The 27,032-nt window shown below is 37.5% G+C and overlaps 1 protein-coding gene across 12 annotated transcripts in view; it reads left to right on the top strand.

Annotated features, from left to right (window-relative positions):
- The window catches only part of BBX (BBX high mobility group box domain containing), a 272,393-nt gene that overhangs the window by 176,871 nt on the left and 68,490 nt on the right, over positions 1-27,032 (top strand). For all 12 annotated transcript variants that reach the window (XM_078065702.1, XM_078065708.1, XM_078065696.1 and 9 more), the window contains 2 exons: positions 10,738-10,933; positions 18,108-18,175. In XM_078065702.1, the coding sequence (XP_077921828.1) occupies positions 10,738-10,933; positions 18,108-18,175 (264 nt within the window). The remainder of the gene's footprint in view (positions 1-10,737; positions 10,934-18,107; positions 18,176-27,032) is intronic.

Genomic DNA, 27,032 nt, shown 5'->3' on the forward strand with positions numbered 1-27,032 from the left:
TCCCATACCTCCTTTCCTCCCCGCCCCCCCCACCCCCAGTCTTCATATATGAAGTCCCTGCTGAAGGTCTAGCAGCACAAAGGTGAATCCTGAATCAAGTGTTATACGAAAACAGAAGAGCTTTGTTCCTATTCCTGAATTCAAGTCCACCTTCCAAATGCTGGTGGAGGTGCCAAGAGCAATCAATTGCCAAGTTTTTTCATTATGTATACTTCACAGATTGATGTGGGGCGTTGATTTTTATAATGGGTAATTTATTTATTATGAATGGGGGTTTTAAAAAAATTTTTCTAGGAACCGAGCTTCTCCTATTAGAGAATGCCCATGGTAAAGATGACAATCTTCGGTTACTCTAGTTGTGTCGTGGGAAAGAGTCTTCATCTAGTTCTAATGCTGAATAACCTTGTGACAGGATCTAAATCAATCACTGGGTTTCAGCCTTTTTTTTTTTTATGTTATTAGAATGAGGAAATTGGGCAAAAGCATATCCCTTTCCGTTCTAACATTTTTTGATTTTGTAATAAATACAGTTATTAAGAGATTTGCTTTGATTTATTTCTGTTGTGTAGGTAGTGCCTCATGAATATTCAAAACTAGTGAAGGAATGAATAGCAGTGAAACATGACGTGTTAGGATATGTGCACGCATGTAAACACCACATAGGCAGAAGCACTTCCTGGAGGAAGGCTATTCAGAGAGGGGGGGACTTGGATCAGTTCTGACATGCTTTTAAAATGTATTGTGTAACGGATTTAGCAAGTGAAGGAAAAGCAAAGCAATATCGTAGTGGTTAAACTTGAAAGGAGTAATTCTCACATTATTCCTTCAGCATCGTAACTCCTTCAGCATCGTAACTTGCAAACAATCCTGATTCATGAAAACCCCTTCCACCCAAACATATGGTTAAGTTCTGTGAAAAGAGGAACCAGCAGGGGACAGAAATATAGAGTTTCAAGTGACACATTTTATTAGACATCTCAATATGTGGAAAAATAATTCTTTTAATTGCTGTGGTTTTATTGAGTTGTTTAACAAGCTAACATGTAACATAAAAATTTCTTATGCAGTGTTAAAGGATATTTGAATCCAGGGTATATGGTTAGCGTAGTTGTTATGTAATTAATGATCACATAAGACTTTGTGAGTTGGCGATTATTAAAGACAGGATTTTGACTATGTAAGGGTATCTGGAATTTTTTTATTTTTTTAAAGATTTTATTTATTTGAGAGAGAGATAGCCAGAGAGAGCACAAGCATGGGGGAAGGGAACAGGGAAAGAGAGAAGGAGGCTCCCCGCTGAGCAGGGAGCCCCACCTGGGGCTCCATCCCAGGACCCCAAGATCACGACCAGAGCTGAAGGCAGACGCTTAGGGGACTGAACAACCCAGGCGCCCTGGGTATCTGGAAAATTTAAAATCAGTTCCAGTAACCTACATGATTTTAAATGTTTCAGTAAATTTCAACTAATATAATAGTAATTAACAGCATTTTCCCATTAAATAGCCTTATATTTTTTTTTATAGTCCTACACTTATATGATAAAATAATTATCTGAAACCTCATAGGGAACAGCATTAACTTCCTACAATTAAACACTTGAGTTTGATTTTGGATTGCTGTTTTTTGATAACATGCAGCCTGTCCCAAGTACATTGTTTGCCTTTTCTTAAATACTGCTAATTTACAAACCCAATAGGTGGCCACTTTTAAGAGGAGGAAGTATTATTTTCATACAGGAAATCTCTTACTAATTACTTAATTAAGCTCACAATATTTGCCATTGTGGCGCCCGTAATGAAATCTGTTAAGGTGGCCTCCCGCAATCTGCTACACGCAGAGGCGGATCTTCCACCTTGCAACCTGCCTTGTTTACAGTTGCTCTTAGGAAATGCTCTCATTTCTAGTCAAGTGTGGAAGGTTCAGCCACATTGAAAATCATTATCTAATTGGTTTCTGGTCATAAGTGATACTGACTTGTTTCAGTTGTATTTACTGCATGGTTTCAAAATTACATTAAAGTGCAGGCCATTGTGCTGGTGCTTTTTGTGTTAATAGCACAGTCTTCATTACAACGTCAGTTTCAGCAACAAAAAGCTTACTTGAGGGACTTGAGCATACCAAGTCTGTGGTGGGTGCTGATGATGAATAAGGTCTCAGCGCCTCAAGGTCCTCTCACCCAGGTAGTCATATACAAAAAAAAAAACAAAAACCTTTTGTAACATCTTCATTTCAAACACCAGATTTTAACTGTGTTCTCTATAGGAACAAAACATATTCTTTCAGGAAGGTTTTTGTGTGAATGTGAATACTTAAAAAGAGATATTTTTTAAAAGAAGTGAGTACTGTGTGATACAACTTGGGAGGGTTTATTTTTTTAACCTGTTAAAACTTTCTCTGATGCTTTTCTTGCTCCTGATTATCTTTTAGTGCATCTGGTGAGAGCAAACGGCCATTCTGGGATTTGTTTTCAGTTTCTTGAATTATTGCCCAGTACTCATTTGCATTGTTGAAAAGAAAGGGTTGAATGAGGGTTTCATGCTGTCTGATGAATCCATTAGAGCAATAACTGGTTATAAGTAATGCAAAAAATACCATCTTAAGGATATAACGTGGGTCATTTTCTTAAATTCAGCAATGCGTGTGATGGTGCAGGGCTGTGGATGTTCCCAGGCTCTGACTTCTGACTGGGGAGCTGCTGGGTAGGAGATGCAGGAACAACCTTACTTTTCCCTTTAACATCGTAGGTCTGCGCTCTTACAAATACAGGAATACAAATCTGCATTTTTGCCTAGGGTATTGCTGGAACCCTCCACTTGTCATTTAAACTAATGATCGGAATTAATTAATTTATAGCCAGTTTAGAAGATCACTTATCTAGACCTTCAGGAAGAGTAGAGTAGGTGCCAAGAAGAGGAGAGGATCTGGAAAGTCAAAAACAATTTTGAATGACTTTATGATACCTTCTTTTTTGTAGGATGAGAGGCATAAGGCAGAATGCATGCATTTATTGATTGATTGGTTCATTCCAAGCTTGATGTTTTACAGAAGCACAAACACATAAAGTCAGTAATGATTGTCCCCATTCTTCAGAGCAAAGATCTAATAAGGCTCTTTGGAGTGCGTATCTTGACCAGGCACACATTGTAGAGCTGGGATACTGTTGCCTGTTTGACCCTAGCATTCTTTTACTATGTGATGCTGACTTAGATGCCTGCAAGATAAGAGGTTTGAGTAATTATGGTAGAAATGGTAACAATAAAATGTCAGGGGTCTAATGGGAAGAGTCTGCTTGTGTTGGGGTGGGTATCAGTGAGGATATTTCAAAAGAGGCTTTATGGAGTTGATAGAATCTGTCTGGGGCTTTGGTATAGGATTCAGAGAGAAAGGCAGGGATAAGAGCAGATGTGGGATAGTAAGAACAATTTCAGGAACAAGAAAGTTTGTTTTACCCCAAGCCTAGGATATGTGGAGGACACTAGTAGGAAATGATGATGTAAAGACAAAAATCGTGAGACCAGGCTGATAAGTTCGAAGGTTCAGTTGTATTGCAATAAAACAACTATGGAATTAAATGCAATAAAATGCAACCTTAAGGTAAACTGTAATAGCCTTTTGTATCTATTGCCATTAGTACCCTAGGAAAGACTCTCATCACCACAAAACTCCATGGAGTTTTAGTGATTAATTCTTCCTTCATAGTCCCTTTTTTTTTTTTTTTAATTTTAGTTTTTTTAAAGATTTTATTTATTTGACAGAGAGAGAGATAGTGAGAGCAGGAACACAAGCAGGGGGAGTGGGAGAGGGAGAAGCAGTCTCCCTGCTGAGCAGGGAGCCTGACGTGGGGCTCGATCCGAGGACCCTGGGATCATGACCTGAGCCGAAGGCAGACGCTTAACCGTTTGAGCCACCCAGGAGCCCCTTCCTTCATATTTCTTAAAGTTAAAACTAAACTATTTATTCCCTTGCTTTGGCTTTATTAGAAATGGATTCTTCTCCAAAGAAGACAGACTGTCATCTTCTCATATATTATAACTGTAGGGAATTTTTGTTTACTGTCACACATAGGATGCTTAAAAAGCGTCTGTGTTCTTACAAGCATGCTGTGGCATCTTGCATACCACTAAACTAGAGTAGCCCCTCATTTTTCCAGCATCCTTGAGAAACGGCTGTTACACATAAGTGATTTCCAGGTAGATGAAACTTGGCTGTTCCCTTATACATTTCATTTTACATATTTATCCTGGAAACTTTACTTAAAATTTTGTTTATATACTTCCTTACTTCAAGCATTCAGAATGCCTTTCAATACTTTTAGAAATTTCAAACCATTATTTCCAAACAGTAACTATTTTATATTTTGTAATTCGGCGAGACCTTTGTGAACAGTTAAGTTATGGTCACATTTTTCTATGTATATTAAGTGATTCTTAACTCTTCTTTTGAATTTCTTCTTTGCTTTTCCATGAGTCAGTCTTTTGGGTCTACCCTCAGCTGTTAGTTGACATTGCTGTCCTCTGCCAGCCACTTTTGGCTACATCTAATGACATGACTTATTCTACATGGGATTTTCTGAGTATGATTTAATAGGGGCCCCACTACTTTGAAGGGATGTGGACAGTAAAACCAAAGACTTGGGCTCCGTGTTTCATGGGAGGTCTTGTTTTTGAGACCTTTTCTGTTCCTGTGTTCCAGGTATCAGGACTTTCTTACTGTATTTATTTTGTTTTAAAGATTTTATTTATTTGAGAGGGAGAGCGAGCATGAGCAGGGGGAGGGCCAGAGGGAGAAAGGTAAGAGAGACTCCTCAAGCAGACTCTTGCTGATCTCAGAGCCTGACCTGGGGCTCAGTTTCACAATCCTGAGATCATGACCTGGGCCGAAATCAAGAGTCAGATGCTTAACTGACTGAGCCACCCAGGTGCCCCTTTCTTACTGCATTAAAAAAAATATTTAAGTGTTTATTTTTGAGATGATAATAATCAATTTTTAAATAATGCTTTATTCTGCCCAGGGTTCTTTTATAAATATTTAACTGATTTAATCCTCATAATAATCCCAGGAGGTAGGGTTTTTTTGTTGTTGTTGTTGTTGTTTTGTTCTGTTTTGTTTTGTTTTCAACAGCTAAAGATGAAGACACTGAGGCCCAGAATGGTAAAGTGACTTATCCAAGGAAGCAAGTTAGTAGTAGTAGAGCTTGAGTTCTCGGACTTGGCTTTCTCCCTTCTCAGAGGCCTTTCTGAGTTCCCACCTCTGTAAAATGTCAATAAAGGTGCCTGCCCTGCCCTCATAGGGTTGAGTAAGATGCAAATAAGGCAATGTACGTACAAGCATTCTGTAAAGCTTAAAATACTCTGCTGATGGTAGTTTTTGTCGTTTTCCTGATAAGCAACTGAAGTTTGTATTTGATACTTCTCTACCAAGTGATTATTTACTATTTTTATTAGGACCTGTTAACACAATGAAGGGCTACTAAAATGCAAAACTGAAACCCCAGAACCAACAAAATTAGTTGTATCATTTGCTTAACTTGGCAGGTACTATCCAGTGTGATTGATAGCCTCTAACAAGATAGATTTCAGTTGAGTGAGCTAACTACTTGCTTTCAGAAATACCCGTCCAGTTAGTAAATGTTTAAATGTTCAAATCAAGTAAAGTTATAAGGACTTTATAAGGAAGCCATAGCCAGTGATGAAAAATAGATCCCACAGCGAGTGATATATGGAGAATTTAAACGGAGTCTCTTAAAACTCATTTTGGTATTGGTTTCACATATTAATTTTTAGATTGATTGAGGGACCTAATACTCCAATATCCTGTAAGATGTTACTGTAGTAAATCTTGATTACTTTGGAATTGGTGATCATGCAAGGGATGTAGATAAAAATTAATTTTTGCTCTGTTTGAAAAATTACAAATTCATACTGTAGATTATTTTGTAAGGAGAAAGTATGATTTAAGGAAAATACTAAACCTTAGTGAACACATTTTTTTAAAAGAAAACACACATTTTACAAATCAAATTAATGCATGAATTTATTAATACATTTTCAGAAATGTAGATAATGTTTTCTTTCCCAGATCCCTATCTACTTTTCACAAGGTAACAAATTACATTTTAAAAGAAATGCTGAAATTTTGATTTTTTTTTTTATTAGTGCTAACTAATAAAACTGACTTTTCTCCTGATTTAGCTAAATTAGGGAGTAAAATTGTCCTTTTAAAAAATTTATATATGAAAATGAACCATTGTTGCCATGATAATCCTTACAGCCAATTTAAGTAACCTTATCTACAGCCAATTCAGTTTTTCCTTTATAACGTTCCTATAGTGGAACCAAACAATCTCCTGGTCACTTATTCAAGTCACTTTTTGAAATATATAATTTTTATTGGGGTGGCTTTAGCATGAGAGTCGTGAAGGTTCATGTATAACTTAAAATATTTTTGTTCTGTCAAAACTGTAAGCTGAATTCCATGTTCTGTCACATAACAGTCTAATTTTCTTCCTATTAAAAATATCTAGTAAAAGTAATTCAGATCAGGTAGTGCTAATTGAGTTTTATTATCTAAATGAACAGTTTTAGAGGTAAAGCTCCTAGAACTAAGAAAGGACAGATAGTGACACTCGTCAAGCATCTCCCTCTCGTCTCCCACCCTTGTGTAATATGATTTCTGCCCATGTGAAGAGGTACAGCTGTCTCAAAATTTATTATGCACTGGGTCCCTTACACCCCTGCAGAGTTACAAAATAAAAAATGTGTTTTACCTGTTTTTTAAAAGTCAGATCCTTTTTTGTATAATCTCTCCTCTGTGGTTCCTGGCAGGTTGTGTTTTGTTTGTTTGTTTTTCAGTCATGGTGGTATTTTGCATATTTGCACCAGAGTCAGCGGTCTTTATTTGTATAGACATTTCCAGCGTTCCCTACTCCTGGACCTCACCAGGGTTGCCATTCTCTTTCACTATGTTGAGAAAATCTAGACTGAAATAATAGCTAGAAATACTACTGGGTTTTAGATGCCCCGCTCCCCCATTAAAAACAAGTAATTGGAGAACAGTTAGTGTATTTTTCATTAACATTAAGGTACTTTTTAAGGTCAAATTTTCATTCTTATAAATGATTAAATACCAGAAAGGTATTTAATGTTGAGACCCAAGTTTTAAAAGATTAAGATAAATAGAGTCTTTTTTTTTGGTATATAATAATGTCACTGTCATATATGAAGTAGACAAAATGCCATGACAGAGGGTGTGTATTTAAACCATTACTGAGTAACAGTGATTTCCTATTATTGCTAATAAAGTGTTGCTGTGGTTGGGATCAGGGAAGAGGGACCAGCATGTGCTGAGCACCTTGTATAAAGAACAAAGTGTGTCTGTATAGTAGATGCGCTTAGGTTATCTAAGCAATTGGAAATTTTGAAGAAAAAAAATGGAAACCATCAGGTGAACTTTAATTTTAATGGGAGATTTTTGAAAATCAGTAATTTAGCAAGAGGTTAGCTATCTACGAGATTGGACCAATAGCCCATGATTGATGTTCCTGGATGAAAACAGACTCCTGTCTCACTCCCTGCATGAAGAGCCCTGCCCTGGAGAGCCAGATGGATGGGGCCTATCTCTTTGGCCCTTTAAATCCTGTAATGATGGATCTTTGTCCACATAGTTGACCAGAATGCTAACAGTTTCACTCAGCTATTTGCTTCATACTATATACTGTCTTCATTTCTCCCTTGCTCAGCCTCCTCTGTAATCCCTTTCCTAATAACCTCATCACAACAAATGATTAAGCCTTTCTGTTGCTTCTTATAGTTGAATCAGAGCAAGTGATTGATGAGGTGTCCAGTTCCAAGGACAGAGAGATATCCTCATACCCCAAGGCTCTTTCTGCCTCCGCCTTTGCTTGGTGTTCAAGTGTGTCTTTACATGAATTTATGACGTCTCCATGGAAGCTTTAAATTCCTAAAGGACAAGGGCTGTGTGTTATTCTTTTCTCTCTGTCCCACATTCTCAATGCTTTTGCTCAATATATTTCTGATTGAGCTAATGAATGCTGTCTTGTTACTACTTGTTTATATTAAGTTTAAGGATCTGCGAGATTAATATTGTGATACAGAGTACGGACCTACTGAATTCTCAGTTACCATTTTCCATAAAACCCCACATCCTCCAGGTCTTTCTCTCTCCTTCTGTTCTTCAACCCATAGGAGCTTTCCCCTTTCACAGATCCTTTGCAAAACCGTTTTTCATGCCTGAATTAGGGGAAGGCTTATGAACCACGCGTTTAAAAAAAAAAAAAATGTTTGTGGGACTAATTGTGGGTTGTAAACAAGTTTGAAGGCGGAGACTTTAATTCAAGTTCTTAACTGGTGTCTGTCATCTAGTCCAGCATCTTTCACAACTCGGACTTGCTTCTTTAAAAACTCCAAAAAATTGTTTTATTTCTCATGACAAATGTATTAATTAATCTGTTTGAAAGTCTTTTGTCATTTTATAGAGTGGTGACCTTTGTCCAGATGACTATTCATCTGACACACCAGCCCAGGTGCCTTTTCCTGGGACACAATAATGATGCATGTGTCTCTCCTTCCATTTTCACCTCACCCTACCATTTGTCACTCTCCACCTTCAGACGGGCGGCAAGGCTATTTGTCTGCTTCAGCTTAATATGTAAATCCCCCATGCAGGTGAATGCACTGGAGTAGGGTGTCTCTTCTATCACATTTGTTACCTCCAAATTTATTCTGCTATGTATGGTAAGTTCTAGCTTGGCTCTGGCCTTGTGTCCTTATTTTAATTATTTTTGTAAGAAAAGTGGAACTGTATTTTTTCATTATTCTATGCTTACCTTCCTTCTACATGTACCCATGTAGCAACATGCAGAGGTACAGCTTTTAGGTTTAAAAAAATAAAAAAAGCTTATTCAGAAAAGTTGAGTTAAGATAATTTGGGGATAATTCTAAACCATTGATTATTAACACTTGCATTATATTACTTACAGTACAGTTTTCATTTACATGATTTAAAGTGAAAAAATGGAAAAGTTTATATGGATTATATATACTTTCTTATGCCAAGGATAAAAGAATCTTTTTTCCTGTTGGGATAAATAAAAAGCTCTTTGGAGCGTATACTGAATTAGTTTACACATGAAGTGAGCATTATTTTAAAGGGCAAGCTTATGGGATTGAAACAATTGTATTGATTTAATAAAGTTTCTAGCAGTTAGCAATATGGAATAATTGAATACATGGAAAATACATTTTTATTAGATGATATAACTTTTGGCAATGTATAATGCATAACAATAAATATATTTCATTTAGTTTTATTACCACAAAAGGGGAAAGAAGCAACAGAGTTGGCAGAAAGAGTTATAGGAGAAAGTCACAAAAATAAAGGGAAAAGGAGGCTCTTGTCAGTGTAGGTCGAAACCTCCAATTTAAAGACATAAAGTTCGTGATGGATTAATTGCAACATCACCCATCACAGCTCTCAGCGTGTTCACATTTGCAGTCGCATGTGCTCATTAGAAAATCCTGGAATGTCGGTGCTTCCCAGATACTTAGTTTTCTATGAACTGAGGGTTTACAGCAATGCTGGCTGTGTCAAGCAAGTCTGTTGGCACCTTTTTTCCAAGAGCATTTGCTCGCTTCATATCTCTGTGTCACCTTTGGGTAATTCTTGCAATATTTCCAACTTTTTCATTATTACATTTGTTATGGTGGTCTGTGTTGAGTGATGACAGCTTGCTGAAAGCTCAAATGATGGTTAGCATTGTTTAGCAATAAAGAATTTATAATTAAGATATTTCATTGTTTTTTTAAGATAGAGTGTTATTGCACACTTAATAGACTGTAGTATAATGTAAACGTAACATTTATATACACTGGGAAACCAAAAAACCCATTTGACTGGCTTTATGGTGACACTCACTTTATTGCAGTGGTCTGGAAGTGAACCGACAGGATCTCTGAGGTACACGTGTGCTCTTTCCTCCACGTGGTCCAGCATCCTCAGCTGAAGAGTTCTACTCTTGTTCCCCTTCTCATCACTCTGATCTTAGCTTATTTATCCCAAAACTGGTTATGTTGCTTTAAGTTTGCCTGCATTTGCCTTACCAGTACATCAAAGCACAGATTATATTTTTGGCGTACTTACCAAATTAAGCAGTGAGCAGAATCTGGTTACTGGCTCTGGTAGTGACTCACAGTTTGTAATGTGCATCTGATACCCACTTTAAACTGGGTGCCAAATAATGCACTGCAGTTTACAGTAACCCTACGTATGGGTGGTATTGTTCTTGGTTTATGGAAACTAAGGGTGAGGCCCAGAGAGGTTATATTCTCTATCTTTGGTCACTCTAGCCCTAAGTGGAGGTGCTAGGGTTTGATTTCTGCTCGTTCTGTCTTCAAAGCCCTTGCTCTTTCCCTTACAAATAACTCCCTCTACCACAGTAAGACATCTTTTTGGATACTTAAAAAAAGATATGGGTCAAAAGATACAAATGTGTTGCCTCTGGACCCATCTTCCACAAGTGAACTTTCTCGTAGTTAAATCCACGTCCTATCTCTAAAGCCCTGAGCTGAGATTATCATTCTTCTATAAGTAAAGCCACAGAAGTTATTGAAAGTATTTTTTCATTCATTAATTAATGGTGGGGGGGTGAGATATGAAGGCTATTAGAACTTTTTCAGTCTGTATATTAATTAAAATCTGTTATCTGTTCTTTATTTATAGTATAAAGATGCATTTATGAAAGCAAATCCTGGCTACAAATGGTGTCCTACCACAAATAAGCCTGTGAAATCCCCAACACCCACTGTCAACCCACGAAAGAAACTATGGGCCTTCCCATCTGACTCTTCAAGAGATTTGCCAAGCCCCAAGAAAGCAAAGACTGAAGAAATGCCTCAGCTAAACTTTGGAATGGCTGGTGAGTTTAGACATTATTTCAGTGATTCTTTTTAAGGACAAGGCAATACATTTAGGTAGTATTTTTAATGAAATATATATATATATATGTAATATATACATAGAAGAGAAAGAGAAGCAAAATTTATAACCAGTGTGAAGCAATGCAAAGATATAGCATATCTGAAAGCTTTGGAACATGACATACATAGAATGTGTATGTATAATTAAAGGCAGTGTGGACCAAGTAGTAGAGTCATTGTATATATATGTGAATTTCTGACATTGACATTATGGAAAGGCAGACAGGGAATTTTATGATGCAACAAAGTAGCTTACCCATACATACACATTATTAAGCTGTCCCAATAAGTATCTTAGTTATTGTGGGTACTTAAAAAGCCGTAATTATGTTGATCATCTGAGGGATTTGAAACATCTAGGGCAAGAATATGAACAGTTCAGTCACAAATCTGAGATGGATCTGACAGCTGTTTCTTAGAAGGAGTTCCCATCCTGCCTCCACACCCCCATTCCTGTATGAGCCAGGCAAATTAAAACTTCCAGACGGTCCCATTTGTTATGGGACCTTTAATACTCTCTGGGTGGTAAGGAATGCTAAAGCATTTATTACCGTGAAAGAAAGTACTTCTATTCATTCTGCAAATGGCTCTGTCTTCCTGGCTATTGCAGTGCAGTAATCAAGAGGGAAATTTTCCAGGATGAAATTGGGAGATTGGGCAGGGTGGAAGCTGTGAAGTTGGTGTTGAGCTAAATGGTTCCTATTTCATTATTATAAACAAATTTTCTTCAGAATGAGAGCACTGAACCATTTGCAGTATGGAGAGCCTGGGAAAGGAGGTTGAGCAATATTGTGATAATACTTTTTTTTGTTTTTAAATGCAGTTTTATTGAGAAATAATTGACCTACATTGTTGTGTAAGTTTAAGACATAAAGACTGATGGTTTGATTTACACATATTTATTGTGAAATGATTACAACAGGGTCAGCTGTCTCCTCATACAGATACAATAAAAAGAAAAGAAAGGGAAAAAAAAGGAAGAAAATTTTCTCCTTGTGATGAGAATTCTTAGAATTAACTCTCTTAACAACTTTCCTGTTTGTTACACAGCAGTGTCAGTATAGGCATTACGTTGTACATTACGTCCCTGGTACTTACTTACCCTGTAAGTAGAAGTTTGTGACCACCTTTCCTCCAGTTCTTCCTCCACACTCTCTCTCTGCCTCTGATAATCACAAGTCTGATTTCTTTCTGTTTTTTTTTTAATTTTTTTCTTTTTTCTTTTTTTTTTTTTTTTTAAAGATTCCACATATAAGTAAGATCATATAGCATTTGTCTTTCTCTGACTTATTTCACTTAGCATAATGCCTTCAGGGTACATCCATTTTGTCACAAATGGTAGGATTTCCTCATTTCTTATGGCTGAATAATATCTCACTCTGTGTGTGTGTGTATATATGTATATATAATTATGTTGTCTTTATCCATTCATCCATCAATGTTCACAAGTTGTTTCAATGCACGCATGGAACATTTTCTAGGACAGACCATATGTTTAGGCCACAAAACAAGTCTTAGCAAGAAGACTAAAATCATACCAATGATCTTCTGACTACAATGGCATGAAACTAGAAATTAAAAACAAGAGGAAAACTGAAAAATTAAAAAACACATAAAAATTAAACAACACTCTATAGAACAACCAATGGATCAAAAAGAAATTAAAGGGGAAATAAAAAGTTTCTTGAGAAAAGAAAATGGAAACATAATATACCAGAATTTGTGGGATACAGCAAAAGCAGTTCTAAGAGGGAAGTTCATAGCAACAAATGCCTACATTTAGAAGCAAGAAAGATCCCAAAGAAACAACCTAACTCCATGCCTTAAGGAACGAGAAAAAGAACAGAGCTCCAGTTAGCAGAAGGGAAATAATAAAGATTCGATCAGAAATAAATGAAGTAGAGAATAGAAAAACAAGAGAAAAGGTTATAACCAAACTAAGAGTTGGTTCTTTGAGAAGATAAACAAAATCAACAAAGCTTTAGCCAGACTAATCGCGGAAAAAAGATGAAGGACCCAAATCAACAAAATTATAAATGAAAAAGGAGATATTACAACTGATACCAGAAAAATACAAAGCTTTGATCATAAGACACTGTGAACAACTGTATGCGAACAAACTGGACAACCTAGGAGAAATTCTTAGAAACATGTGACTTACCAACACCAGATCAGTAAGAAATAGAAAATCTTAATAGACCAATTATGAGTAAGGAGATTGAATTAGTAATCAGAAAGTAATCAGAAGAAAAGCCCAGGACCAGATGGCTTAACTGGTAAATTTTACCAGACATTTAAAGAAGAATTAACACTAGTTCTTCTCAAAGTCTTCCAGAAATATCAGAGAAGAGGGAACACTCCCAAACTCATTTTACAAGGCCAGCATTATTCTGATATCAAAACCAAAAAGGGATACTACTAGAAAAGAAAACTATAAGCCAATATCCCTGATGAATATAGATTCAAAAATTCTCAATAAAATACTAGCAGACTAAATTCAGCAGCACATTAAAAGGATCATTCACCATGATCAAATGGGATTTATCCTGGAGATTCAGGGATGGTTCAACATAAATCACTGTGATACATCACATTAATTGAATAAAAAGAATCATATGATCCTCTCAATAGATAGAGAAAAAGCATTTGACAAAATCCAATATCCATTCATGATAAACACTCTTAACAAATTAGGCACAGAAGAAACATACCTCAACATAATAAAGGCCATATATAACAAGCCCACAGCTAACATCATACCTAATAGTGAAAGGCTGAAAGCTTTTCCTCTTAATATCAGGAATAAGACAAGGGTGTCCACTCTTACCACTCTTATTCAGGCATGATACTGTAAGTCCTAGCTAGAGCAATAGGCAAGAAAAAGAAATAAAAGAAAAAAATCAGAACTGAAAAAGAAGTAACATTATCTGTGTGCAGATGACATGACATTATATTTGGAAAATTGTACAGACTTAACCAAAAAACTATTGGATCTAATCAATGAATTCAGTAAAGTTGCAGGATACAAGATTAACATAGAAAAATCTGTAGCATTTCTATACACTAACAACATTTTCTGAAAAAACTAAATCGATCCCATTTACAATAGCATCAAAACAATAAAGATACTTAGAAATAAATTTAACTAAGGAGGTAAAATACCTTTGAAAACTACAAGACACTGATGAAAGAAATTAAAGAAGACACAAATAAATGGAAAGGTATCCTGTGTTCAAAACAATACTACCAAAAGCCATCTATAGATTGAATGCCATCCCTATCAAGATTCTAATGGCGTTTTTTACAGAAGTAGAAAAAACACTCCTAAATTTATATGGAACCACAAAAGACCCTGAATAGCCAAGGAAATCCTGAGAAAGAACAAAGCAGGTGGCCTCATACTTTCTGATTTTAAGCTATACTATAAAGCCATAGTCATTAAGACAATATGGTACTGGCATAAAAAACAGATAGATAGCCCAATGGAACAGAATCGAGAGCCCATAAATAATCCCAAACATACACAGTCAACCAGTATTTGATAAGGAAGCCAAGAATACCAAATGGAAAAAAAATCATCTTTTCAATAAATGGTGCTGCAGTAATTGGATATTCACATGTAAAAAAATGAAAATGGACCCATACCTTAAACCATAAAAAATTAACATGAAGTGGATTAAAGACTTAAATGTGAAACCTGAGACCATGAAAATCCTAGAAGAAAACATAGGAGTAAAGCTCCTTGACCTACGTCTTGGTAATGGTTTTTTTTCGATACGACACCTAAAGCACAAGCAACAAAATAAAAAGTGAACAAGTTAGAGACTACATTACAAAGCTTCTATATAGCAAAAACAAGCATCAACAAAGTGTAAAGACAACCTACAGAATGCTAAAAAATAGTTCTAACCACATTTCTGAGAAGTTAATATCCAAAATCAATAAGGAACTCCTACCACTCAATGGTAAAACCAAAAAACACCCAAGTAAAAAGTGGGCAGAGGCGCTGCATAGACATTTCTCCAAAGACGTACAAAAGACCAACCAGGTACACGAAAAGATGCCCAACATTACTAGTCATTAGGAAAATGCAAAATAAAACCACGATGAAATACTGCCTCATGTCTATTAGAATGAACATCAGAAAGACAAGCAATAACAAGTGGTGGGGATGTAGAGAAAAGGGAGCTCTGTTGCTTGTAAATTGGTATAGCCACTAAGGGAACACAGTATGGAGGATCCTCAAAAAGTTAAAAACAGAACTCAGTTAATTCAGTGTGTAGTTTATAACGTAACAAAGTATGTGGTGTTGTCATATATAAACGCTAAGAAATGCAGTCTAAAATAATGGCAGCATTCTGAGGAAACACAGTCTTCAGGTGATTGCTGTGTAGGAGTCTATGGTAGAATTCTAGGTAAAGCACCCCCCAGTGATGCTCCTACATATCCCAGAAGAATCAAAACAGAGCTCTGTCCTTGTTTAGCTGTCATTGTACAATTTTCGTTTCACCTTGCTTGCTAGCAGTGTTGGTGAGCTCTCTGGACTTCCCAAATTGTATCAGTTGAAGTGTTTTATAATAAAACATTTTATCATCGGGGCCATAAAAGAGTATGTGGATGATGGGCTGCCAACCGAATTCCTTTGATTACCATTTGTCTTCCAGGCCTTTTTCTCCCAGTTCTAAATATCAGTAGGTGTTTTTCATATAATAGCTCTTCACAAACCAATCATAATTGTGGATAAAGCTATGAAAGCTTTGAGAGCTATGAAAGATGTTTGTTTTTAGCACCATATTTGACAGTTTATTAATCTACCTTTTGTACCTACAAATCAAAAATATGAGACCTAGACATCAACCAAGATACTTACAGGTCAGCTTTACAAAAACAATGTTCTTTAAAGTGAAACAAAGAAGGAAAACACCTTCTTGAGTTTGTGTCATTACGTGAGGCTCTGTGACAGATGTCGGTAATCCACGGTCAGGTCTTTGTTAAGCTAGTGTATAGTGGATAGCATTGTTCTAAAATTTCCAGTTGTGCCTCTTGCAGCTCAATGAAGGCAAATGGATTTGCCTTTAGTTAAAACATGGTGCTTAGCTGTTTGAATCTAGGGGATCCTCATAGGGCCTTGAGAGGACAGTGTAAGCTTTTCCTCAACATGGAATCTATTGTTTTTCCAGTAGTCCTGGTCACATGACATTTTGCTATTTTGAATAATCCCAAAGCAGCTAAATGTATGATTTCCAAGAAGAGAAAGCTGTGCAGAATTTAGTACAGGTCCTCTTGGTAAAGAGAAAGCAAAGCATGCTATGTGCATATTTTTGATGTTTCTAGATAACATTGTATAAATATAAATTAACGTAAAGGATGATGGTAACTTTTTGGTCTATGTTTTACTATGTATACAGCAAACTTCTGGCAAAGTCACATTGGTATATAACAAATAGATGGTCATGTAAGCATGTTCCTATTTTACTTTAAAATTTGAACTAACACATTTTTTATTTCTCTTAGAAGGCAACCATCCAGTCCTCCTGATCTCTGAATGACAGCTGCAAAAGTATTTAGCTACCCAGAGAACCAAATTAAAATTTTACTTTCTGCTAAATTCATTTCCCCCTCATTTTAATTTTAAATAGATTAAAATGTCTATTTTACCAAACACAGTAGTTCTTAAACTTCACATTTAATTAAAGACGGAATTTTTAAGACAACAACAAAGAGCCTTGCTTCATCACAACAACCAGAGTTCCTGTGTATTCCATATGTGGCGTCTTCCTGTGGGGCTACTTTCTAACATGGAGCTGCTTCTTGACCACCTGATCATTGGGTGACCTGTGTTCCCTTCTAATAGCCTTTCCTTCCTTCCTTCCTAAGATTTTATTTATTTATTTAATTGACAGAGAGAGAGAGAGAGAGAGACAGCCAGAGAAGGAACACAAGCAGGGGGAGTGGGAGAGGGAGAAGCAGGCTTCCCGCTGAGCAGGGAGCCCGATGCGGGGCTCGAACCCAGGACCCTGGGATCATGACCTGAGCCGAAGGCAGTTGCTTAACCAACTGAGCCACCCAGGCGCCCCTTCATTCTTTCTTTTTTAATAACTTCGGATTCTTCTTTCAATTTTTAAAAAAAATTTGACTGTGTATAAGATGTGATCAGAGTGGCTTCATGAGTTAAGACAGATCGTTTCCAAAGATATACTTAAGTTCCTATCTTTAAACAAAAAAGAGGGAAACCCCTCCATGTCTTCAGGCAGCAGTATGCCTGATTCTCACTTTCAATTGAGGAGAGATTCCTAAAATTAAAAATGCATTTATATTGGACTTGTGTGCATGAGGACAAGCACTGAGTCCCCAACCTTAAGGGATATAGGTTTCTTATTTTCTTTAATACTTGTTTAGTCATAACCCTGGGTTGTAGATCTACTGCTTTGCTGTTTTTATTTTGTCTTTTTGTTTCTGTTGATTATTGAAGGAATGAAAACAAAGGCCTTCAGTAATATAAAAAGGATTCACTTTAAATCCAAAAAGTATTTCGAGGAAGCACCTGACTATACCCCTAAGATTTAAAATATCAAAAATACATCATTGTCTAATTTAAATTTGTTTGTGAAAGTTTTCGAGAAAGATTATTTGAACAAAGCCCTCTAGAGTTTGGAAGACTCATTTATAAAATTTCTCTCTGTTCTCTCGTTTCTCATATAGCCTGGTACTTTTTATCTGTCCTAGTTTTCTATAGTAGAAATAATAATTTGAGAATAAGAATCTCAAACTTCTTAGACATCAAGCATAAGCAAATCCATTGAAACTTGCCATTCATTAAGGCAAGACACATCACATTAGGAGATAATACATATTATAAACAGCTGTGGTATTGAAGAAAGGGTTGTGTTGAAATGGGACAATAGGGGGATTTAAAAGGCTCACAAAAGTAGGAGTACTTACATATATGCTGGATTATTGCTGTATGAAGAGTTTTGAAAGTTTTCTATAACACGTTATATATGGTTCTGTTGGATTTCGAGTCTTTGTTAACAAGTATTCCTTTTTGACTCTGTGTGGATTATATGTACTTCATGCTTGTAAATTGATGATTTACTTGTTTTTGACTTTTAGATCCTACTCAAATGGGAGGCCTGAGCATGCTGCTTTTAGCTGGAGAACATGCTCTTGGCACACCAGAGGTAAGCTGGTCCTCATGCTGGGGCTTGAAAACACAGACATTTGTATTCTTTTCACGCTCTTAGTTCTGTAGTTTCACTGTTTATAGCTCATGAGCAAACTTTATCTTTTTTTTTTTTTTTTTTTGGTCAAGATCTATATGTGCTTTGTATTGTGCCTTGAGTATAACAGAAGTGGTATAAATAAACCCAATAGGATGCAAATTAAGAAGTTAGGAGCAGATTTTTGAGCTTCTGTGAACCTAAGAGAAAGAAATGGAATGTACAGATAATTAGCATTTGCCACGATTGTGTCATGGGTCTGTAGCGTGGGTCCTATGATTCATTCCCTCTATTCATAACATACCCTACTTTTGTGATGTTCTCTTGTAGACTTGCTAGTGAAAAGATGAGAGTTTAACTGTCAGTTTCTCTGGTACCTGAATAAATCCAAACTGCTGTTTTTGAAACATGGCATTCCAAGATTGTTTTATTCTTTAAAATGGAAAATTTAAGAGGACCCAGGCCCTCATGACCTTGGTTTTATGATCTCTTATTTCCTTGTGGTTACTGGGCTGCTTTTACAAAATATTTTAGGTATGGTTTTGATGGGCAGGTCATAGCAGTTAACCATGCATAGTTTGCATTTGTGGAATTTCTCTCTTTTCCAGTCTCATTTAACAAAGGCCAGACAAATTAACCTGCAGGTCATGTTATTTTACCACACTGAGGTACCTGAGATGGAGACTTTTCAGTCCCAACCAGAGTCACTATTTATCAAATAGCAGTCAGCTCAATTCTACTGAAGATATATATATATATATTTTACTTTTTTTTTAAAGTTATGAGTATGCCCTACAGAGTACAGTTGACTCCTATTCAAATAGTGATTTTAGAAGATACCATGTAAGATATTTATATCACAAAGGCCATTAATTTTTTAAAAGATTTTATTTATTTATTTGACAGAGAGAGAGAGACAGCGAGAGAGGGAACACAAGCAGGGAGAGTGGGAAAGGGAGAAGCAGGCTTCCCACAGAGCAGGGAGCCTGATGCAGGACTCGATCCCAGGACCCTGGGATCATGACCTAAGCCAAAGGCAGATGCTTAAGGACTGAGCCACCCAGACCCCCTTCACAAAGGCCATTATTACGTATAGTTTACATTTGGGATCCATAGTAGTTGACTATATATTCAATTTAACATAATTATTTTGACTCCATTCAGTTTAGGGTAGCAAAAGAATGTGTAAACCGGTGTACTGGCAGTTATTTACATTGTACTAATCTTAAGCTGAAAAAAATAAACATGTCACTTTATACCTTCGCATACTCATTATTCAGCATGTTTTTATTTCCTAACACAATAGAATTCTCGGAAATCATTTAGCTTTCTAACACATGGCTACCTAATAGCAATCAGACTGACTCTCACTTAGGTATAGAGTATTGCAAGCATGTTCCAAAAGGTGGATGTTGGAATAATAATGCACACTTGACCTTTCAACACAGTGTGACTCATGATTTCCAAGAATGTACTATATTGTGAAAGTGAACATCATCTTTTCTAACAGATTATATTATAATGGTGTTTTCTTCCCAACTTCTGTTACCATTCTTTCTAACTTCTTGGAACACATGTAAATAAATAAACATCTATAGAACTTACAGATAGTCAAAGAAAGGACTGCCTTTTTCCCCCCTTTTTGCTTAAAGTTTGCCTCCCAGGCTCTTTTCAGGGAGAAGTTCTCCCTTTTAAGAACAGCAGGTTTTTGACCTGCGTAATTTAAACAGTGGTCAACTTTTTATTTGTGAGGAAGGGGAACTGTTTTGAGAATACTCAAGCTGAAGAAGTTTATAAAGGTAAATTACTTAGAGAAGGGAATCTATGCTAGGGAAGAAGTTGCCAGCAATTAGGTCTTGAAGAACCACTTCTAAGGATATAGCTCTTTCTTCTTACTTCCTACTTCTCATCTCAGAGGTATATTTAGGTAACTAATCTTGAGATACTGAAACAATAAAACAGTGAGTGTTGTACAAAATTAACCTGTCTAAATATGGTTCATTTTGAGAGTTCATATACATATCATCAGTAAACTTCATTTAGCATCTGTTTTCTTTGCAAAATCTTGTCTCATTCTAAATATGTAAACATGGTTGTAGAATGTTAGGGGCCTAGATACATAGACAGATGATGAACATAAGACAAATATAGCAAATATGTACTTATATTTTCCTAAGAAAATTATCAGGGTAATGAGATAAGGAAAGAGAGTTACAGAAATTTCATACTGCTGACATTTGGAACAATTACTGTGATATCTGTTTATACTATTACGTAGGACCAGTCAAATAAAGTGACATTTTACAAAAATTCTGCCACAGAGAAAGTCTAATCATAACGGCTTTTTTAAGTGCCATGACAGAATTCTTATTCTGAAATATTATTCTTAAAGGGAGGAGATTTTCCTTTGTTCATTAACCTGAAACCTAACTACATAGGAAAAAATCCTCAAAAGTCTGTATTTTTAAATGTAGAAATTTTAATATAGGTAATAGTTGTCTTTAAAAAATAATTCTAGAAGGCATAGAGGCTTGCTGTAAATAATAAATTTTCAGAATAGTAAATAATATATCTGAATATCTTGTAATATCTAAAGTAATAAAATTCCAGATTAAAAGCTTCTTTGTCCTGTAATATTTCCTGGATCTACCTGACTTGCCCTTAGAGTCTTTAGAGAGAAATCATAGGTTCTTGAGCTATCAGTGGGAAAATGACAAAGAAAATGTTTGAGTTTTCTCTTTTTCCTGAATCTTCTGATTAACTCTGATTTTGCCATAATAAGTTTGCAGCATTATTAAGTGTACATTTGTACATGCTACTGTTATGGAGGCAGGCTTAGTTTTTAATTGTGCTTTTTCTCTGATGAATAAAGGGGATGACATTTGTATTTACAGTTTGTTTGGTTCTTTTATTTTTCACATAAATGGTTAGCCTTGTATTTCCTTTATATCCAGAGTACATTGAAATGCATTAAACTGCTTGTCATTCATTTATGGATGAGGAAGCAAAATAGATGTATTAGCAGGACACACGTAAAGGAGTGAGCCGCCCCCCCCCCCCCCCCCCCAGCCCCTGGCTCAACGTGCCACACTCAGCTGGTCTCTGTTGAGACTTGGTGAAATGTAAACATAGAAATCTCACTAAGAAATACCCCATAATAGTGAGGGAAACAGAAAGAATGTTACCAATGAATATGAAATTTTAGCAAAGATATTTAAATCAGAAGCCAAATGGAAGTTGTTTAATCAATAAAATACAGGATAAGGATCAGCTGAAAATAGGCCTGCAGAGGGCTGCAGTGGAGGTGAGAGGCAATCTGTTCTACATGACAATCACATTCTCATCAGACTCTGGGAAGAGCGAAAGAGAAGGCAGTTACATAAAGAGAGGTAAGCCCTTACATTTCATATCAGGGAGTTATTATCTAAAGATGAAAAGGCAATGAATAAAGTTTATAATTATTATTTGATCTAGAGTTTGGAGAAATGATCTCCAGGACTAAAAATTGTCTATCCTATTATATTTGTTACTTCAATAAAAATGCAAAGCTAAAAATTTAAGAAATAAAGGCAGGGAGTGCTGCATTTCAGAGACTATGAAGGTGACCTGTTGCTCGACACATAAACAGAGAGCAGCTTCGGTCAGTATTGGAAAGGACCACACTCAGTATCAGGGCTGAGTCAGTGCCAGAAAGTCCTGACTGGAACAGAAGGAGGGGTGGTTTGGGGAGTAATAGAAAATGTAGTAAGTTAGGCAGAGTAATCATAGCTGATGGGAAGGTTTGGCGGCATCAGTATCTGTTTAGTTGTGATGGAAGGCAAACCTTCAAACGTGTGGAAAGTGTATTAGATGTTAGGTCTGTGATTTTAGAATGCCTGGTTCTTTTATTGGAACCAACAGACAGGACAGTAAAGTCATGGTCAAGCCACTTTTTTCTTGCCTTCCATCCTGTAAAGTGGAGCGAACAATAATACCCACTTGCCTCTAACTCCCAGGACATCTGTGAAGATAAATTAAAGCCTGTAAGGCAGTTCCAACTCTCCTGAAGAGCATTCTTGCAGGTACCTGGTATTATTACTCCATGCTGTTCTAGGCATTTCATACGTAACTTGAAAGCTTAAGTTCTATCAGGCATCAGTCCTGCGGGATATCGTGTGCGTTACTGGTAGCACGTGCATGTGCACGCACACGCGGCCCCTTGTCCATCGAAAACTGGTAGGAAATTGCAGTTGTAATTTATTCTCTTTCACTAGGTGCTCAAGAAGGAGACAACTTTTCAATACCTGGTGGAAATTACTGTGTAGGAAGTATGACTTCAGCAGAGTAGCCGAGTTAGCATGAAAGTTAGTGGAGAAGATGCTAGCAGATGATAGTAACTTCCGTTATTAAGGGACTAGACAGGTCGTATGTAAGAACTGAACAGTGTAGGAACTGTGTGCCGTCTTTCACACATTCAGTCATATGGCAAGTATTTATCTAATGCTTTACTACATGCCAGTCCCGTCAGGGAACAAACCCAGGCACAAGTCTGGGTCCTCGTGGAGCTGATGATGTAGTAAGGTGTAGGGTTTTATACATAGCAAATTCTTCACATGATACTTCTGACTTCAAAGGAGGTTTCATTGATTTTGTTGATCACCATCTGCCTGTTCAAAAGTAAAAAGGTTCATATATCCAAATTTCTATATGATTAAAATTTGAAAATATTAAATATATTTTGTTTCATGTTTATAACTTCAGTCTCTCACCTCCTCCTGGGAGCTCTTCCTGATTGCTTGAGCCAAATTTGATTCCTCTTGTTTCTGATCATTGCTTTTACTGTCAGTATTACGCATTATAGCTCTTGATTATATTTAGTTGTATTCTTTATTATAAACTCTGTAATAAAAGTCTTTAAAAATGTTTATTTCTCATTGTATGTAATGTGCAAGTCTTGATTCATCCAGAAGACCTTAAGCAACTTGAGATGAGGAACAAAACAGGAGTTAAACTGCAAGGCTTCTCACTTGCTTGTAGAGTAGTTACTGAACTTCATTCCCCCTACTGTTCTGAAATGCATTACCTAAGAGTAACTCTTGATCTCCACAACAACCCTGTGAGTCCTTGCTTCACAAGTAAATAAAAAAAAAAAAAGTAAATATTAAACCATTAAGTGAGGAAGTGGAAGCAGAGAAAGGCTAAATAACCTGCTCAAAGTTGTGCAGCTCGAAGTGCAGAACTGGGGTTTGAACCCATGAGAACTAGCTTCAGTCTCCCTGCGGTATCAAGGGGCCTTTGTGGTTCAGTCCCCACCTGACTGCAACCCTGGCCACTTCTCCCCTCTCCCATGGCGTCCTGTGCTGGACCTTTACAGGGCCGTTTTCGTGAATGCTTTCTGGACCAGGCACTCTGCTAAGCACTTCCATGGATTATCTCATTTCATCCTCCAACAAGCCCTTTGAGGTTGGTTTATTATTATTATTTATTATTATCCCCATTTCATAAAGGGGGATAATCTCTCTAGGCTAAAGAGGTTACATAGGCTCTCCAAGGTGTGAGAAAGTCCTAGTGCCGGGATTTACATTATCGGTTAGGCTCCCGGGCAACAGTAGGCTGTTAGTAATTAAGGTTTTGTGGAGTCAAAAGTCACAGATGGATTGTTGGTTACTGTTGGCTCTCCCAACCCTTGTGTTGTTCGAGGATCCAGTGTATTTGTTAAATGAATGAAAGATTATGTCCATATTTTAAACACTGAGTTTAAAGTTTAAAACATACAGATTTTGATAAAATTGAAAGTTTTTACGTGTCTTTATTATAATTTCTGACATCAGTGAACTAGGGAAAATTATTTTCTCACCTGTTGGTACATTTGAGCCAGTTTGAAATGTGCCTTTCTTAGGCTACTATTTCACTGTGCTTAAATGCACTGAATTCCACCCCCCAACTCTTACCCCTACCCCTTCAAAACTTTCATTCCTTTCTCACTGTTTAACTTCTAAACATATCTCATGAGGAAATATACTATATTGACATTTTACATTAAATAGCAAATGGGCTTTTTGAGCTTTCTTCCTTTCTGGGTGAAGTCACTGTTGACTGCCCATTTTCATGGGAACTGTTGTCCCGCCCAGCCTCGTCCACGTGTCAGCAGCATGGGGCTCAGAGAATCCGGTCCTTTTACCCAGCTTGACTGACAGGCATCTATCCTTGCTGAGTTCCCAGGCCACACTGCTCCAGATGGTGATGGCCTTGCCTGGGCTTCTCAGTCTCCCAGAGATAGTTGGGAGGGGCGGCGGGGAAGGTGGGCCGCACGTGAGCCGGGATAAGAGGAGGCTGGAGAACGAGAGGATAGACGAGAAGGGTGCTGGTTGCTGCCGTGCTGTTGCTGACAGCCTGTTTTATACCCTGTTGCGTTCTGTCTCCATATTGCCCAGTGAAGAAGGCAGAGTGGCACATGAGGAACCAGAGGCAGAAGGGGGCTGTGCTTTGTCCCAGCTGCTGTGGCAGTTACTTGTAGACGTGGCCTGGAGTCCCTTCTGGACTTCCATACTAGTGCTCTGCCACATGGCTTAGAATGATAGGAGAACTTCACTCACGGCGAGCAGAAGTTACCCCGGTAGCCCTGGGGTCCGGACTTCCTGCTCCTTTCAGCCAGGTGCCGTGTACTCTCGTTTTGGGGAGCGTGCGATTCTATGCGGTGTTATTTGGTTATGCTCCCCAGCGTAGCCCAGTACTCTTCTCAGCTGTGCCTCAGTCCTGGTATCAGCTAGCCAAGTGTTGTGCTTCCGTACTCAGGTTCTCTCTAACCTAATTTAGGTTTAATTAAGAGTGGCTTTATTTTAATCCTTAAAAACATTTTGAAGGACTAACTTGGATGTAATATGCTTCCATTTAATTCACCTGTGTTTAAGCACAAGTCCATTTCAGAGCTTCATTTAACATCTCCTATTAAATGCAAATTAAGTGATCACTCAGGTACTCTGTTATAGAAGAATACTTGGCAAAAGCCGCCAATTGTAGGAAAGACTGGGTCAGGCTGAATGAGAGTGAGAATCAGTTCACTGGCCCTTGGCATCACAAGGGATCTTTACACTTGAACTCTAAAACGGAATCCTCTACTCCCAAACTCTCTCCTCCCATGGAAGACAACCGTCCTGCGCTCCCCCCCACCCCATCCCCAAACCCTTTCAGTGAAAGTCTTTAACGGACCTTAGAAACCCTGGCCTTGTCCAGACCCTTTCCCCAGCCCTGACATCCTTCCAGGCAATTACTGGGGCCTGGCCAGTACCATCTCTGATTTAATTGGGGCCCCACATCTCAGCTGGTTTATTTTTTTTAACCTTCTAATTGGTCTCCTGCCTCCAGTCATTTCCCAGCCAAGGTCACCCTGCACTCCACTGACAGAATTATCGAACTACCTATCTCTCATCATGCCACTCCTCTGAGTGAAAACCTTGGCTGGCTCCCCATTGCCTTCAGCCTGATTTTTCAAACTTTGTAACAGAGAATTCAAATTTCTCTCAGTTCGATTCATCTCCCACTACACTCCCCGGCTTCTACTCTTCATCCGCACTGAGAAAGTCATTGTTTCTCAAGCACACAGGGCACCTGCTTCCATACTTTTCCACCTGCTGCTGCCACATCATTTCCACAATTCTGGTGTCTTCTCCTAGGTATATCTCAGATGTCACTGTCTTAACAACTTCTACCTATCCCAGAAGGAGTGAAGGCTGCCTTTCTGTGCTCAGAGGCCTTCCCCTGCCACTGTGTTCTGCCACCGTGCACTTACATCCTAACTGTGTAGCTGTCCCCTGACTCGGATTGCAAGCCACTTGAGGGCCAGACACAGTCCCTTAGTTATCATTTTATTCCCCAGCACATAATGCATACAAGTGGAATGTAAGCTTCTTAAAAGCAGTGAGCAGTGTTTGTGGCTGGCGCATGGTGGGTTTTTATTGAATATTTGTTGAAGGAGCTGAGTATCAACAAATGTTTGAAATAGCATGGGCAGAAATGTGTAGTTCAGATAAAACCAGTGCACTTACCTTTTTTGTTGACCATGTGTTTATCAGAATCCAGCTGTGTGGGGCTGTAGTCTTGCGCCTTGTGAGGTAGGAACAGGCTGGTGCTACTACCTAGCTTTCCAAAGCACTTCTAGTGCATCTAACTGGTGTGATCTTGTTTTATATCAGGAGGCTGGATCACGTTTCTGTTATCTTGTGTTTGCACGATGTCAGGTGTGCTTGTGGGAAAAGATACTACTTTGTTGTAATTCTTAATTATGCTAATAATTCCTCTTTCTTGGTTATTGAGAATTATAGCTAAATCAAAGGGAAGATTGGATTCAAGGGACATTAACAAAACTTTGCATTTAAAAATCCCTTTAGCTGTTTGTTTCTTGGGCAGATAGCTACACCTAGTGGCTTTATGGATTATTTCAGAGACTCGAGAACAGCTTTTGGGTTTTTTTTTTCTCCCTTTATTTAACCTCTGCTTATTTGGTATATTTTCTTTCCTCTTAATTAATGAAGTGGTATCTTTGACTCTTGTATATTCTATTTAGAAAGTAAGCTGGCCCAGCATAGAAATGGAGATTTGAGGAATTGATATTTATCCATAAAAAGCATGTTCCATGTAATAAGTAATTTGGAATACTTTAAATACAAATAGCAAGGTAATAAGGTCTGGGACCCTCTGACTAATACTTAAATAGGAGCCTTGTGTGCAAAATACTCTCTTACTTTTATATGGATATAATCCCAGATTTCTTTACCAAATGTGTATATTTATCAGTACATGCACAAATGTCCACCTCTGCATCGGATGCCTTATTTGTCAA

Source organism: Halichoerus grypus, chromosome 1, assembly GCF_964656455.1.
Source record: "Halichoerus grypus chromosome 1, mHalGry1.hap1.1, whole genome shotgun sequence".
NCBI classification, from domain to species: domain Eukaryota; kingdom Metazoa; phylum Chordata; class Mammalia; order Carnivora; family Phocidae; genus Halichoerus; species Halichoerus grypus.